At 38.3% G+C, this 16,577-nt stretch overlaps 1 protein-coding gene across 3 annotated transcripts in view; it reads left to right on the top strand.

Annotated features, from left to right (window-relative positions):
- Positions 1 to 13,156, top strand: part of unc-13-4A (BAI1 associated protein 3) — a 106,044-nt gene extending 92,888 nt beyond the window's left edge. For all 3 annotated transcript variants that reach the window (XM_015175470.3, XM_032434619.2, XM_070207946.1), the window contains 4 exons: positions 2,317 to 3,706; positions 3,767 to 4,013; positions 5,017 to 5,128; positions 13,053 to 13,156. In XM_015175470.3, the coding sequence (XP_015030956.1) occupies positions 2,317 to 3,706; positions 3,767 to 4,013; positions 5,017 to 5,108 (1,729 nt within the window). In that variant the 3' untranslated portion in view covers positions 5,109 to 5,128; positions 13,053 to 13,156. The remainder of the gene's footprint in view (positions 1 to 2,316; positions 3,707 to 3,766; positions 4,014 to 5,016; positions 5,129 to 13,052) is intronic.
- Positions 13,157 to 16,577: the final 3,421 nt, after the last annotated feature.

Genomic DNA, 16,577 nt, shown 5'->3' with positions numbered 1-16,577 from the left:
GTTTGGTTCTTTTCTCTTGGTTTAGCCTCTAGATCAATTTGGCATCAAAACCTGGCAACATGAATTTTTGTCGAAATTCATGTGAAAAAAGTACACTCAAAAACCCTACATATGCATAGTTGAAAATTTCCCACCCCCATAACTCGGTCAAATCTCATCCGATTTTCATGAGGATTGATTCTTTTCTCTTGGTTTAGCCTCTAGATCAATTCGACATCAAAACCTAGCAACATGATTTTTGGTCGAAATTCATGTGAAAAAAGTACACTCAAAAACCTTACTTAGACATAGTTCAAAAGTTCCCACCCCCATAACTCGGTCAAATCTCATCCGATTTTCATGAGGTTTGGTTCTTTTCTCTTGGTTTAGCCTTAAGATGAATTTGGCATCAAGACCTGGCAACATGAATTTTTGTCGAAATTCATGTGAAAAAAGTACGCTCAAAAACCCTACATAGACATAGTTCAAAATATCCCACCTCCATAACTCGGTCAAATCTCATCCGATTTTCATGAGGTTTAGTTCTTTTCTCTTGGTTTAGCCTCTAGATCAATTTGGCATCAAAACCTGGCAACATGAATTTTTGTCGAAATTCATGTGAAAAAAGTACACTCAAAAACCCTACATAGACATAGTTCAAAATATCCCACCCCCATAACTCGGTCAAATCTCATCCGATTTTCATGGGGTTTGGTTCTTATCTCTGGGTTTAGCCTCTAGATCAATTTGGCATCAAAACCTGGCAACATGAATTTTGGTCGAAATTCATGTGAAAAAAGTACTCTCAAAAACCCTACATAGACATAGTTGAAAATTTCCCACCCCCATAACTCGGTCAAATCTCATCCGATTTTCATGAGGTTTGGTTCTTTTCTCTTGGTTTAGCCTCTAGATCAATTTGGCATCAAAACCTGGCAACATGATTTTTTGTCGAAATTCATGTGAAAAAAGTACACTCAAAAACCCTACATAGACATAGTTCAAAATTTCTCACCCCCATAAATCGGTCAAATCTCATCCGATTTTCACGAGGATTGATTCTTTTCTCTTGGCTTAGCCTTAAGATGAATTTGGCATCAAGACCTGGCAACATGAATTTTTGTCGAAATTCATGTGAAAAAAGTACGCTCAAAAACCCTACATAGACATAGTTCAAAATATCCCACCTCCATAACTCGGTCAAATCTCATCCGATTTTCATGAGGTTTAGTTCTTTTCTCTTGGTTTAGCCTCTAGATCAATTTGGCATCAAAACCTGGCAACGTGAATTTTTGTCGAAATTCATGTGAAAAAAGTACACTCAAAAACCCTACATAGACATAGTTCAAAATATCCCACCCCCATAACTCGGTCAAATCTCATCCGATTTTCATGGGGTTTGGTTCTTATCTCTGGGTTTAGCCTCTAGATCAATTTGGCATCAAAACCTGGCAACATGAATTTTGGTCGAAATTCATGTGAAAAAAGTACTCTCAAAAACCCTACATAGACATAGTTGAAAATTTCCCACCCCCATAACTCGGTCAAATCTCATCCGATTTTCATGAGGTTTGGTTCTTTTCTCTTGGTTTAGCCTCTAGATCAATTTGGCATCAAAACCTGGCAACATGATTTTTTGTCGAAATTCATGTGAAAAAAGTACACTCAAAAACCCTACATAGACATAGTTCAAAATTTCTCACCCCCATAAATCGGTCAAATCTCATCCGATTTTCACGAGGATTGATTCTTTTCTCTTGGCTTAGCCTCTAGATCAATCCGACATCAAAACCTAGCAACATGATTTTTGGTCGAAATTCATGTGAAAAAGTACACTCAAAAACCCTACATAGACATAGTTCAAAATTTCCCACCCCCATAACTCGATCAAATCTCATCCGATTTTCATGAGGTTTTGTTCTTTTCTCTTGGTTTAGCCTCTAGATCAATTCGACATCAAAACCTGGCAACATGATTTTTGGTCGAAATTCATGTGATAAATGTACACTCAAAAACCGTACATAGACATAGTTCAATTTTTCCCACCCCATAACTCGGTCAAATCTCATCCGATTTTCACGAGGTTTGGTTCTTTTCTCTGGGTTTAGCCTCTAGATCAATTTGGCATCAAACATAATTTTTTGTCGAGATTTATGTGAAAACAGACACTCAAAAATCCTATATAGTTAAAGTTTTAGTTTAAATTTTCCGACCCCCATAACACAAAAAGATTGGCACTGAAAATATCCATTAATCGAGCTCTCACTGTACCTAGCGCAATCAAGTGTTCGCACATTTATCTGATTTATCCTTGTGGTGGTTCTGTTTTGTTCACAGCACGAATGGCATTCAGTACTTTAGCATTATCTACAAGCAGTACGATGCGATGGTTGGCGAGGAGGTGTACACACGAATGGCTGCCGGGCAGGTGCCCGGCGTGCGAATGAATCTCTCACAGTATGCGGTGCTGGAGGGCGACGCGGAGCCGGTGGATACAAAGCCATTCGAACTGTTTCTGGCATTGCAGGAATTCTGTCAGCTGAAGAGGCATCTGTCCGCCCAGCCCCAGCCGCCCGAGAAGCCGCTGGCTTTAAGCAACAGCCACGAATGGTTCATACCCACCTTCGAGCGCTGGATGATGGTTAGCAAGGCGAAGGCGCTGCAGCGCATCCGAGCTGCCATTCGCATGGATGCCATTTGCGAGGGTGAGCGCATTGTGCGCTACAGCAGCTCCTCGGTGGACACGGCCAGCACGCTGTTGAACATCAAAGAGTTCTGGAAGGTAATCAATTGGCCGGATGAGGATACGGCCATTATGCTCGAATCACAGCTGATCGATGTCGTCTGCTCGGCCGCGATGCACTATTGCGATCTGATACACACAACGCTGGCGGACAGCGGCTATTACGAGCAGCAGGGACCGTTTCGTTGCTCCGATGATATGTGTGTTACGGTCAACAATGTGGAGTATGTGCGTCGCACTCTGGCCGAATTTCGTTCGGATGAGCAGCCCCTGGAGGAGTCCGCCGACAATCTGCTCGAGTCCAGCTTAACGCACATGGAGAATCGCTGCGAGCGGATACTGTCCAAGCTGGCGCCGCTCATGCAAATGTCCCTGCAGAAAGCCGTATTCCATTTGGCCTGGTCGCCGGACTCGTTGCCCGCCAATCAGGCCATTGTGCCGCTGCTCGAGTACCTGGACTGTCATCTGGCTGCGCTGAATAGCGCGCTGCTCACCAAGAATTTTAATCGCTCGCTGCGCTTCATCTGGAAGACGGTGCTGGGCGAGATGGCGCGCCAAATGGAGACCGGCGATGAGACGGACAAGCCGACGCACTTTCACAAGCGTCTGTACGAAGCGCTGCAGCTGCTCGTCGACTTCTTTCATGCCGAGGGTCAGGGTCTGCTGCTCGAGTGCCTGCACACGGAGGATTTCTGGCGCATCGAACAGCGTCTGCAGTTCCATAAAACGGACACGGATCGTCTCATTGATATGTTCTATCTGAATCGCTTGCGTGAGCAACTGGTGGCCGTCAGTCCGGGTCCCTACGGCTCCCTGGCCGTGCGCGCCTACTTCAATCACGACTCGCTGTGCGTCGAGGTGCTGCATGCCCGGGACGTGGTGCCCCTGGATCCGAATGGCTTCAGTGATCCATTTGTCGTCATCGAGCTGCTGCCCCGCCGCGTCTTCCTGCACTGCATGGAACAGCAAACAAATGTGCACAAGGTGCGTAATGTGAAGAGCTTAACAGTAATTCCCTGATTTAAACATGTTTTTCAATTGCAGCGCACTTTGAATCCCATTTTCGATGAGTGCTTCGAGTTTTCGGTGACGCTGGAACAGTGCCTCACCGATGGCGCCATGATTTGTTTCACGGTCATGGATCACGATGTGCTTACAGCAAATGATTTTGGCGGCGAGGCGTATCTGGCCCTGGGCAATATACCCGGCGTTGCCGACTACAGCACCAGCGTGGATAACTTTCATGGGCTCAAGCAAATCGAGTTGCCGCTGATGCAGCAAAAGGATAAATGTGAGTATCTAATGCCGCAATGATGGGGCTCACCATTTAAGCCGATGTGAACCTGGTTATCCACATGCTAAGGCGCACATTTAGTATTGAACCCAATCTTAAATCTTATTAAAATATTTGTATATTATAATTATTTATTGAAATTTGTTAAGTTTTTTATATTCAGAGCTTACGGCGGTGAAAAGGATAACATTTTGATTCGTTTTCTAAAAACTAATTGAATTTCCGGGCTTAAACCGAAAAACGTTTCTTCAATTCCGGTCGGAAGCGGAAGTCCGATTTTCTTTGTTTTGTTAAGCAGCTCAGTCAGGTTAAATTTCGGTTCATATGAAAAAAGCTGGTTGAAATTTCGAGTTAAAACTGATTCCGTTTAAGCTCCAGGCAGATTTGAACCAGCAATCGCAATTTTCGTTTGCTTTTTAGACAACCTAATCGATTGAAGATTTGAAAGACCCTCCGGCTCGAGGGTCGGTTCTTGATAATCATAAATTGTAAATTCCCAAATGCGAAACGGGATTAAATAACTGGTTGCCGCTTTGATGCAAAAAATCGAAGAGCTTTTCGGCAGATATTCCCTTTGATATTTCAGTTTTATTTGAAATCCAATTTATTTTTTGGGTAACTGAACCGGTTCAAGGTTGTGTTTATGGTAATCAAAAATAGTAATTTCCAAATTTAAACCGTTTTCCACTTCCATACCAGAAATGGCTTAACTTTTTGGACTCTGTTCCATTTGATATTTCTGTCTGGTTTGAAATCCAATTTCTTTCTAGATAACTGAACCGGTTCAAGGTTTGATTAATGGCAATCAAAATTTGTTTTTCGAACCGGGATTAGAAAATTGTTTTTCGTTTGCAGGAAACTGAATTTCTTTCCGACTCTTCCGTTTCCGTACAAAGTACAAACAAAAACTGTAATTCCTGAATATGAACCGGTTCACTTTGGCACCGATTTGTCGCATTCGCATCTTGACTCACCTTTGTAATACCCTTTTTACTTGCAGGCAATCCCATTTTGCAGATACTGGAGCTGCGCGTTAATGACAAGCAGGCGCAGGACTTTGTGCGCAAACAGAAGGCGCGATTCATCAATTGATTCTAATAAGTTGAGTCCAGGTGAGCATCGTTTGAAAAACGTATCTCAAAAATTGTCAGCATGCAATCAAATTGCATTCAATGATTCAATGATAAACGATAGAAACATTTTTTTTCGCTTCTTGTTTACTGGCCCCGAACTAGAAATTTATAATAAGGTAAACAAAACAATCGCGTATGTATCTATTTATGTATTTATGTAATGTAGTTGTTTGACGGTAAGCCCAATCTGTTTGTAAATGTTTAGCAAATTGAAATTCAAATGGTGCATAACTAATAATTGACGGGGCATGGGTGCATACCCGAAACTCGTACCCAATTGTTCTAGACTTTACGTTGCTACGAAACCAATACAAACACAACCACACACACACACACACACCTCTTTTAGGGACTATCCTATGTAGGAGCGTAGGGTTTGCTGAAATTGTCACAATTGAGCAGACAAATCGAGCATCACATATAGAATTTATTAAACACAGACACAGACACTGGCACCCAGCTGCGTTTTGAAGACTTTACCGACTTATAAAATAATAATTGATATGAAGACAGTTTCGGTTAACCGAATCTAAGACTTTCTCTATTCACAAATGATTTTCAATTCCAAGCTAAGCTACGATCTGTAGCTGGCAAAACATATTACTCTCTTTTTTGCTTTTATCGCAGCTTAAAACTTGTAATTCCCAACAAGTTCAAGCCGCGAAGAGACGAAGAGGAGCTCTGCAATCAAGAGTCGATAGCAAAATCTGCTTAAGATATATTTATCATATTTTATATATCCGATACCTCTGTAGAAAACTAAATTCAAGTACATAGTCTTGGATTTATAAGTATATATTGAAAACTACACAAATTCTTTTGGGTCAATTTAAGCTATAGCTAAATATCGAAAATCGATAATTCCTTAACGAAATTTCAATGCAAAACTATTTGAAACGCCAGTGAAAAAAACCCTTAAAACAATCAAAATATGCGTAACTCCGAGCTTCTTTAAAACAAACAAACTTCACACTCAACACACACACACACACTCAAAGCTATTTACAAAAAAAGAAAAACATAAAATAAATAAATAACTAGAAAAAAAAAAAAAACAAAAAAAGAATAAACTTCATATGAATGTATACAATGAATATATATCACGCCCAAAGGACAGTGTAACTAAGTCTATAGAATATTTGTTAACTATTTTCTGAGCACAGATTTTGTATAAATTTATCGGACACACGCTTGCACACAGCACTGTGGGCACAGTGAGTGCCTAAAGTAGCCTTCAGCTGTTTGCTTTTTTAAACACACATAACTTGAGGCTTCTTCAAACAAACAAACAAACAAACAAACAATTCCTGTAAACCATCCTGAACACATTTTTTAGCCTTTAAACCAATCTTTTGATTTCGAAACCTTAAAGAAGTTTTCGCTTCTATTGTAAATTTTGTACTATATACAATGCTCTCTATATACACTCACCTAGCTATACATACATATATATATACATATATCATATATGTTAATGGATAGTAAGAATTGTGTTGAAACTATAATTCTTAACTGTAAACTGTAGCAAACTTTTTATACCTTTCGCAAGGCAACAGAGAACCAGTTTTAGATGAGGCGCAACACTTAAACAAAAAAAGACACAAACAAAATTTAATTAAAATGCACAAAAAAAAACAACAAAATCCAAGTCAAATTACATAAAAAAAAAAACGGAAATATTTTTAATATTTACAAACAAAATCTCGACTCGAGAATGCGCTACAATTTCATTAATATGATTAACAAAATGAATGAGTATTATATTACAAATATAAATATGTACTATATATATATATACATATGTAAACTATATGAATAATGCATAATATTTAGTCTGTAAGCTATAATATTTTTTTTGTTGGCCGCTTTGCAAAATCTTTTTCGATTTTCATCTATAAGCATTGATTCAGTTAAATACTTAGGGTTGACACACATCAACAATATTAAATGACAACCCTGGCTGATCTTAGAATTGCCCCATATTACATCGAAATGTAATCCAAAGCTGCCTAAACCTTTAGGTAGCCTACAAGGTGCGATAGAAAGGCTTGATATGTGATACCCTTGATCTTAGTCTATTTATTTTTTCAATTTTCATTTGTTATGATTCTCTCTGTTCTATTTCATTCTATTCCAACTGCTGTTGCTACTTTCATATGCTCTAACTTTAGAATTTCCAGCTGCTTTACTCTCTGCAGTTCCAATTTCGACTGTTCCACGTTAAGCTTTATTAAATTAAATTATAAATTTTCACTTAATATTATTTGTTATTCAGCTGCTTCTGTTCTTTCACTATTCACATTTTACTGTTCAGCTCACAGCTTTTCGCCTTTTCGCTGTGTGTCTTTTAGCTGTTCCAGTTCCAGTTGTTCAATTTTAATGGTTCAACTTACAACTGTTCCTCTTGGAGCTGTTGCACTTTCAACTGTTCCACATTCAGTGTATCAGCTTCAGTGTTCCACTTTGAGTGTTTCTCATTCAGTGTTCCATTTGCAGCTGCTTCACTTATAATTCTTTCATATCTAGCTGTTTCGCTTGCAATTTCTCCATCCCCAGCTGCTTCACTTGCAACAGATTTAACTTTAACTGTCCCACTTTACGCTGTTCCACTCGTAGCTCTCCTCCCATCGAAATAACTGCAAAACTGCTCTCTTCCAGTCCTCAGTAACAAATATTTAATTAAAGAAACGTATACCTAAGTAAATATATGCATATAAACAATAAATAGGCAACATGTTTGCTATATTAAGTAAAGTAACCAACTACTGTGTTGATGATATGTGTACCTATCTATAATAATTTCCTATATCGTATAAAGAGACACACACACGGACACACGCACAGCAAGAATAAATCAAATCAAATTATGCATATTACATAAAATAACGAGCACTAGATAAAAATTTATAGCAAAAAGCCGAAAAAACAAACACAAAAGCAAAATAAACCTTAAATAAAAAATGCAAAAATTGGCCCAACCAAGAGACCAAAGGCATTTACAAAGACAAAATGAGAAGAGATCAGAACCGAGCACATATTAAATAGTATGCAAATATGCTAAGCCAAGGCCAAAAGAAAACTTGAAGGAGAATTGTGTGGAAAAATATGAAATATAGAATTGTTAAGCTGGTTACAAAATGCAACAAAAAACTACAATAAGCCCTCCTACAAAATTATACTATATAAAGAACTTATACAAATACAAACATATGAATGCTATATACAAGCAACAAAAGATGACGACAAACAATGAAGGCAAACTTGTATAGAAAACTATTTTTGATTATTTACCGAGCATTCAGTCCTGATTTACCTATACAAATTTTATACACACACACACAGACACACACACTCAGACATATTATAAAAATGTTATTTATTTTATGGTTTATACAAATATTTTACTTATAAGCCAAAGACAAAAGCAAACGTTTACCGCCGAGATAATAATATAATAAAAAAAACAACCAAAACAAAACCTAGCGACAGTTAGAAAGATACTATATCATTTTTAAATGTGTGCTTTATGTGTATGAGAACTCCTAAAGAGCCACGTACAGGTTCCTAAACTCCAATTAAATGTATGTAATATTTAAAATTTTAACTAAATAGCGCGAAATTCCACAACTCTTAACTAACGATAAGTGTGTGTGCAACAGTTTTAAAACTAACATCAACAGCAGCAGCAACAGCATAATCAAAGCAAAACAAGCAAAAGAAAATCAATTTAAAATTTAACTTAAATACATCATTAATGTATGTGCAAAACGAAAAACAAACAAAAAAACAAAACGAAAAACCATGCTGCAGCAACAAAAAAAAACAAAAACAAAACAAAACAAACCTTATCAAATTCAATCAATAAATGTCAATGAATATTTAAGCGTTATTTTATTTACTATAAAACGACTTGAGCATTTTTTTAAGGTTCCAAACAATATTAATGCATAGCTAATCCATTAGGGTAAGTAAATAAAAATATGTATTTAAATTTACGTATCTAAACACAATATTAATAATATAACATTTTCGTAACATTAATGAATAATTATTATTGTTAAAATTAGAATTAGCTTTTATTTATATTATCATTAAATATCGTTGTTATTATTATTATTATTATTATTATTATTATTATTATTATTATTATTATTATTATTATTATTATTATTATTTTATTATTATTATTATTATTATTATTGTAATTATTATTATTATTATTATTGTTATTAATAATTTTATTGTTATTAATAATTTTATTATTTTTATGAGAATTATTGCTATTATTATGCTTTATTAATTTAAATTATTATATATTTAAACTATTGTTTTTGTGGGTGTTTGCAGCCTTGATTTTAAGCATATAAAAATCAGACTGTAGCAATACAAAGAAATTAGCTGAGAAATTGAGTAAAATTGTTGAACCACTTTCCTCAATTTCAATGGGTTTAATACGGTTAAAGGGAGTGTGTGTGTGTGGGGATGGTTGCATGAAAATAAATTGTCGTCGCTGGCAAAGGTTGTGGCAAGTGTTTATGGAATTGATTTCCAGTGCATTATCTGTGGTTCTGGTCTGAGGGTGATTGCAAAGCTTTTATCTAAATTAAATCCAGGCCGAGACACATGCCAAGCGGCAAGTCCACGCCGCATCCCCTCTGCTCCTACCTCCTCTCACTCTCTCTCTCTCTGATTGCCGCCTACACATGACGTGCAAATGATTTGCCATTTGACGCATCGTCAAAGCTTAAAAGTTAATGTGCAGCCCAGTCTTAAAGTTGCAAGTACCCATATATGTATATATACATACACACTGTGTGCAACACATTGTTCAAGAGAAAAATCTCTGTAGTTTTATGCAACTTTTATGACAGCAGCCGCAGCAGCAGCAAAAGTTTTTACGACTTTCTTTAAGCGACAAAGAGAGTAAAAACAAAAAAAAAACACAACAGATAAACAGCGAAAAGCTCACAAACTTCTGACCTGGCAAAATATGCACAAGTGCTTGCCACTTGAGGCATGCCACACATGTACCTTGGGCGTCGTTCAGACTCGGACTCGGACGCCGGCTCGTCCCCAGCTATGCCATTGCACACGCAGCTGTGTCGCTGTGACAATGGCAATTGCCCACGCACACACACACACACACACACACGCACAGACACACACACACACACACACACACACACACACACACACACACACACACACATACGCACACGCACAGCCCGCGGCAAATTTGGTATTGACGTTGTGGCAACCTTGCAGACGCAACAACTTTTGCCTAAGCCACAAATAAAAGCTGCAATTTAAGTTATAGTTATGCATATTTTTTTCGCTGCATTAAATCGAAGTAAAAGAGTGCAAGAGAAGGAGGAGTAGGTGGAGACTAGTCCAAAAGAAAAATTGGCTACACTGAGAGAAAATGAGCATTAAAACTCGCTTGCACTAGCTTAAAGGCTGACTTGGGTTGTATTTGTATTCTTGTTGACAAAATTTTGGTCTCCCAACTTTTTTAATTGATTTAAAAATTAGTTTCAAGCTGATCGAATGAAAGGAAAAATAGTTTCACATTTTCCGCTATTTTCCGCACTTGAAAGTGGATTTACCCAAAACCCCCGTCCTTGCGTGCATCTTCATCTCATATAAAAAGAATATATGAGGTTTCTCCGTCTGTCTGAAGCTCGGAATATATACTTGAGTATGCCCAGAAGAGACCCCAATTGCAATTTAGCATATAGTTAACCACCTTAGACATTTAATCTAGTAAAAATAACAATTTTATTTTAACTATCTAGACTATCAGATCCTTTTTAGCAAGAAAAAAAGAGTATTTGGCTTTATTCAAGCTCTCTTCCTGCTTATATTTTACTTTATTTCGCCCAGTGTAGCCGGAAGTATAAACTACGCCATATTATTTTAACCACCATTTGTCCGTCCGTCCCTCAGTCCGCCCCTTCGTCTATCGTTTTTTCTCTTATTTTTTTTGCGGTTTTGCCCGCGAGCTGTTCGCATAAATTTGAATGGGAATTTTTATTTACATGCCTGCAGCCTGCTTGTGGGGTAGTCTCACTGATGCTGCATTAAGCTGCTGCAAGTGTGGTCAATATTTACACACACACACAGATATAGAGAGAGTGGGGAGGGGGAGAGAGGAGGAGGGGGTCTGTGCTCATTGTCGTTGCCATCCGCTGGCATTTTTCGTAATGACTTTGGCCAGGCAGCCGTTGCGATGCAAATTAGACGTTAAGCCTGACAACGCTTTTCCACCCAGCTGCAACACCCTTTGCCATAACCGCTTCCCCCCCCCCCTCTTCTCCCCACCCTCTTCTCCCCACCCCTCCGTTGCGTCGCATTGCAAGTCACGTGCGGCAGCTGGTCGAGTGTTGCACGCTGACAACCAGAGCGTCTAATGAAGTGGCCCGTGTTCCGGCTTGTGCCCGGGCGTGAGAGGTGATCACTGCCCCGTTACAAGTACCGCACCCAGCCACCTCCCCCCATCACCCAACGGGTGCACGTGTTGCAGAACTTTCGGTTAACGGTTATTAAATGCAGTTTGACAACAAAATGTGGCAGCAAAGTGCAAAGTGCAGACCCAGCGACGCGCACTCAATCAGTCTCTCTCTCTCTCTCTAGCTCTCTCTCTCTAGCTCTCTCTCTCTAACTCTCTCTCTGTCTTTCTCTCGCGTGCTCTGCCTGCCTCTCTCAGGTGAACTGATCGCTGCTCTAAAACAGGTTTTGGCTACATTTTTAGACCAATTTCGACCAGTTTAGACCAAACGCAGGTGCGCTTCGTCCAGCGCTGGATCAGTACGAGCTGAAATCGCGACGCGTGCGCCTCGCAGCCGCGCTTCAAACACACAACGAATACAATTACAAAAACACACCAATACAATAACAAGAAATTAAAATTAAAAAAAATAAAAACTTGAAAAAAAAAAACACATTTATATATACATATATATTCAACTATTTTTAGCGTATTACGTGAGTGTCATACGAATTTGGGCAGTTGAGCTTTTGAGCGAGTGTCGAGCGAAAAAAAAAACAAAAAATGTGTTAAATAGCGTACACTGTACAGCAAATGCTTCTAACAAGCGCTGCCCTTTGTGGGCGTCTGTGTGTGTGTGTGTGTGTGTGTGTGTGTGTGTGTGTATGTCTGTAGGCGCATAACTTAGCTTGAGCCAAGCCAAAAACCTGCTGCTATTATTAGCCTTAGCCAAGATTATGGCCGATTTGGCTGAAAAAAAAATGAGTTTGGCTCTCTTTGCCCATTGTTGGCTGACAGCCCCCGCAACGCCCCGCCCTGCCTTGCGAGCTGCATGTAAATGTTGTGTGAAAATCTGCAACGCCTTTCATTCATGCCAAGCGATTATATCACACACATGTGTGTGTCTGTTGAGCGTGCGTGTGTGTGTGTGTGTGTGTTGGCAATCGTTTTGGCCAGAACCAGTAAGCCAAAGATTCCACACACACACCAACACACACTCACGCCCAGACAGACTGTGGCCAACACCAACGCATTTGCTTAAATAAAGACGTCATTGATACATTTTTAATGCATTTTAATCTAAATATATAAGGCTAGCTGCCTGTGCTGACTGACTGACTGATTGAACGATTGATTAACTGTTCTGTCTGATTGATAATTACCGCATAATCCAATGCTTAAAAGCTGCGTAATTAAGCTTTGTTTTTCACTCACAAGCGTGGAAAATAAGTGAAAAATTGTTACATATCACACTTCTTACATATGCGACTGCTTGAAAGATGGTTTGTTCAGGATAGTACGAGTAAATTAATAATTTTCCCACGGGCGACAAAAAATATATATCTCGAGCATACCCGCTTGTATCTTTATTTGTACATATATGTGTATCTATATATATTTGCATTTTCGCCGCAGTGAAGTGACAGTGCAATGAAATGTGTGCAACAGCAATAGCAACAACAACGACGACAACAACAGCAACAATATCGAAATACTAACAACCTGTCGTTGTCGCTGGCAAAGCGTTAACAATAAATAAGCGAAACAATAGCAACAGCAGCAACAACAACAACGACGACAACAACAACAGTTGACTGTACAACAATGAGCAGAGAAGGTAAGCCAGTTTTTTTTAGCCCACAATCGTGCATTGGTATACATTCATACACACACACACAACAAACACACTTACACACACTCAGACCCAGACAAACAATTCGCACACGTTTAAGCATTTGCGCATTTATTGCCATTAATTTTATTTAGCTTAAACTTTAAATTAATGCATGTGTCAATGGTCTATACCACATATATATATAAATATACGCATGTATCTATAAGATGTGCGCTCTATAAGATACAAACTTTAAAGGCTAAGGTCATGAGCAGACATACTTTAAATTGGGTGCAAGTGTCAAAGGGGGTTACTATAAATAACTCACGGAAACCTTACGAGACACATTCTACAAAAAAACATGGGAGATATAAATTGCATGAGTTAGATAGAAGCGCTAAAATACACATCGAGTGAATTACAAAAGCTGTATCTTCTATAATATTCACAATCTATGAGATAGATGCATCAATGAGATTATCAATCAATAAATTTATCTATAAGATACATACTAAATGAACTACGCAATCTATCAGATAAAGTTATGGCCAAGAATAATAATCGGCAAGATATACACTCAGATACACGATCTTTAAAATACTCGTATCTATAAGATTCGAACAAAGTGAGATCTATCAGATGAAATCGTGTCTGAATTTTCAAATACGATGCATGTGTTAATGCATACCATCTATAAGATACATGTTTAGAGTAAAGTGATCTGCTAGATAGAGGTACTCAAAGATACACATTCTGTCAGATACACGCTCTAAGAGGTACGTTCTCTTTAAGATGTACTCGCTAAAATATATTTATTCTACAAAATTCACACTCGAAAATAAAATGATCCTACATATTTATCTATGAGGTAAACAATCTTTAAGATACACACTTCATAGTATAAGGTCATGATGCTGCTGCTCGATTTCGCAGCTCTTGAACTGTGAACTGCAAAAATTAACGTGGCGTGGGTGCTGCGTTAAGAAAGAGCGACAAAAACTGAAACTGAAACCGAGTTCTCACATTTGGTTAACGCGCGGCGATTGACCGTGAAAAGCCAAACTGGAAGCGGTCGGTTAAAGCCCAAGTTGTTGCCTTTTATGAGCATGATTCGGTTTTTTTTTTACTGTGTTGGCCCAGTGCTTATGTCATTTGGCAGCGATTTGTCAGCGCAGCGGAAATACAAGCACAGCTGCTCGTGCAATACACAGCCAAAGTTGGGTTAAGTGCAGGAAATGTTCAGGAAATGTTAAGTGTTGGTCAACGCATTTGGCACACAGGTCGCTTTGGCCATTTAGATAGCTGGCCCCGGCCATATGCTTATCGATAATTATCGATTGGTTTTTCCAGCTATCCAAAAAGAAACCCAGCTGCATAAATACCATTGCCAAATAAATGCAAAGGAGGAAATTAATTGGCTAAGCACAAGTTGACATGCTCATATATAAGGTCTTAGCTAATCTCGATTGGCTGCTTTTCACTTTTCTCAATTAAAATGGAAATCAAAAAATAAGTGCAAACTTTCCATCTTTTGCTGCCCAAAATGGTAATCCGTATCGAAATAGCTTTCAAATGTGGAAGACTTGATGTTGAACTGGAAGGATGCATTCCAACAAAAACTAAATTCAAGTGAAAGGAGTTCAAATTTAATCAATAGAATAATATCATAGTCGCAGTTATGGGCAGTTGAAAAGCATGGAATGCAGCCGTATTTTAACTAATCTATTTATAATAAAACAAAAGCGAAACAACTCTTAAATTTATCCAAAAATATTATCATAATCTTACTTAAGATATTATCATAATCTTATGTCTCATCTACAAAACAATAGACGCATCACGAATCTACATACATCAAGAGCTTGCTTTTTGTTGTTGCCGCTATTGTTGTAGTTGTCGCAGCTCTCAGACAGTTGGCCCAGTGTTGCTCAGCTAGCTTTTCACTTCCCCACGGCGGGCCCAGTGTGCATAACAGAACTGGCTTTTCGATTTTTGGAGTAGAGTCTCAGCCGGAGCCACAACCGGAGCCGCTGGCAATGTTTATGATAGCTAGCGATGCTTGGCGCACGCCATGCTCCGTGCCCCGTGCCCCTTGCCCCATGCCGCACTCGCCGACCAATAAAACCAGGGGAAACCAACAGAGTGCCCAACTTGGCGATACCCTGTACCAGGAGACTAACTGCCGGTACGTTTTGCATACCTCAGATTAATGCTAAGAACAATGCAAGGATTATAATCGAATTGATAAAAAAGGCAGGCTACCAATACTTACAGTCCCGATCAGGACTATATATATGATATATGCGCATATAAATAGGTGTACGTATAATCATCACACCCTGTTTGGCATTCATTTGCAATGTTTACAGGGTATAACAACAACAACAACAACAACAACAACCAGAAATATAAAATCAACGTCAACGGCCAAGTATTTTATTTTGCTGATGACAATGTTTTGATAGTGTAAATAATAATTTTTAGCTTTTATTATTTTGGGGTCAAGTCGAAATAGTAATTGTGCACGTCGATCACAAAGCTGCAAAACTTTTATAGTGTATTCTGCAGTCAGGTATCGAGTTACAGCTTATGTCCATCTTTGCGACAAGTCGACTTCATTTCGAACTTCACAAGCTGCAGACGCAACAGAAACAGCAACAACAATGCCAATTGACAGCGAAAGTTGCGTAATACTACGGCATGTAGTTGTCTTTATTGTTGTTGTTGTTGTTGTTGTTGTGGCTATTTAAGACAAGTTTGCAACAGACACTTTTGCAACAGTAAAACACTGCGTATGCGCATTATCATAAGTTTAACACGAACATCAAACGTCAAAGTGTAGGCAAATGCGCTAACATCCAAATAAAATAAAATTAAAAATAAATTAAAATAAAAAACGCAAATCAATCAACGCTAATAACCGCATCCAGTCAATCGGGTATTTATTAAGTAAAGAAAAATATATAAATTTAAAAACATCGGCTTGGGTAATCAACAAACACTGAGAGAAATAAGAGAATAGTCGAAAATAAACAATAACTATTGGGGTTAAAATAATCGATAAAACGTAGCTGAAAAAGACAACGTTGCAATTGTTATCGGATACAGGGTTGCATCGAATCGCGCAGACTTTGATTTCTTTCTGATACAAAATGTTTTATTTAAAAATGAAAACAATTAAATAGCGATCAATATGAATATGACTTTATGATAAGTCAACTCAATAAAGACTCAATAATATTATGTTGATTTAACCAATCCAGTTCAAGTGAAAAACTGAGAAATATTTTGGAAAACTAAACGGCTTGCAATATTTGTTAATTAAT

The sequence above is a fragment of the Drosophila virilis genome, chromosome 3, assembly GCF_030788295.1.
Source record: "Drosophila virilis strain 15010-1051.87 chromosome 3, Dvir_AGI_RSII-ME, whole genome shotgun sequence".
Lineage (NCBI taxonomy): Eukaryota > Metazoa > Arthropoda > Insecta > Diptera > Drosophilidae > Drosophila > Drosophila virilis.
The sequence above is the reverse complement of the archived record's forward strand: the minus strand, read 5'-3'. Positions and strand labels throughout refer to the sequence as shown.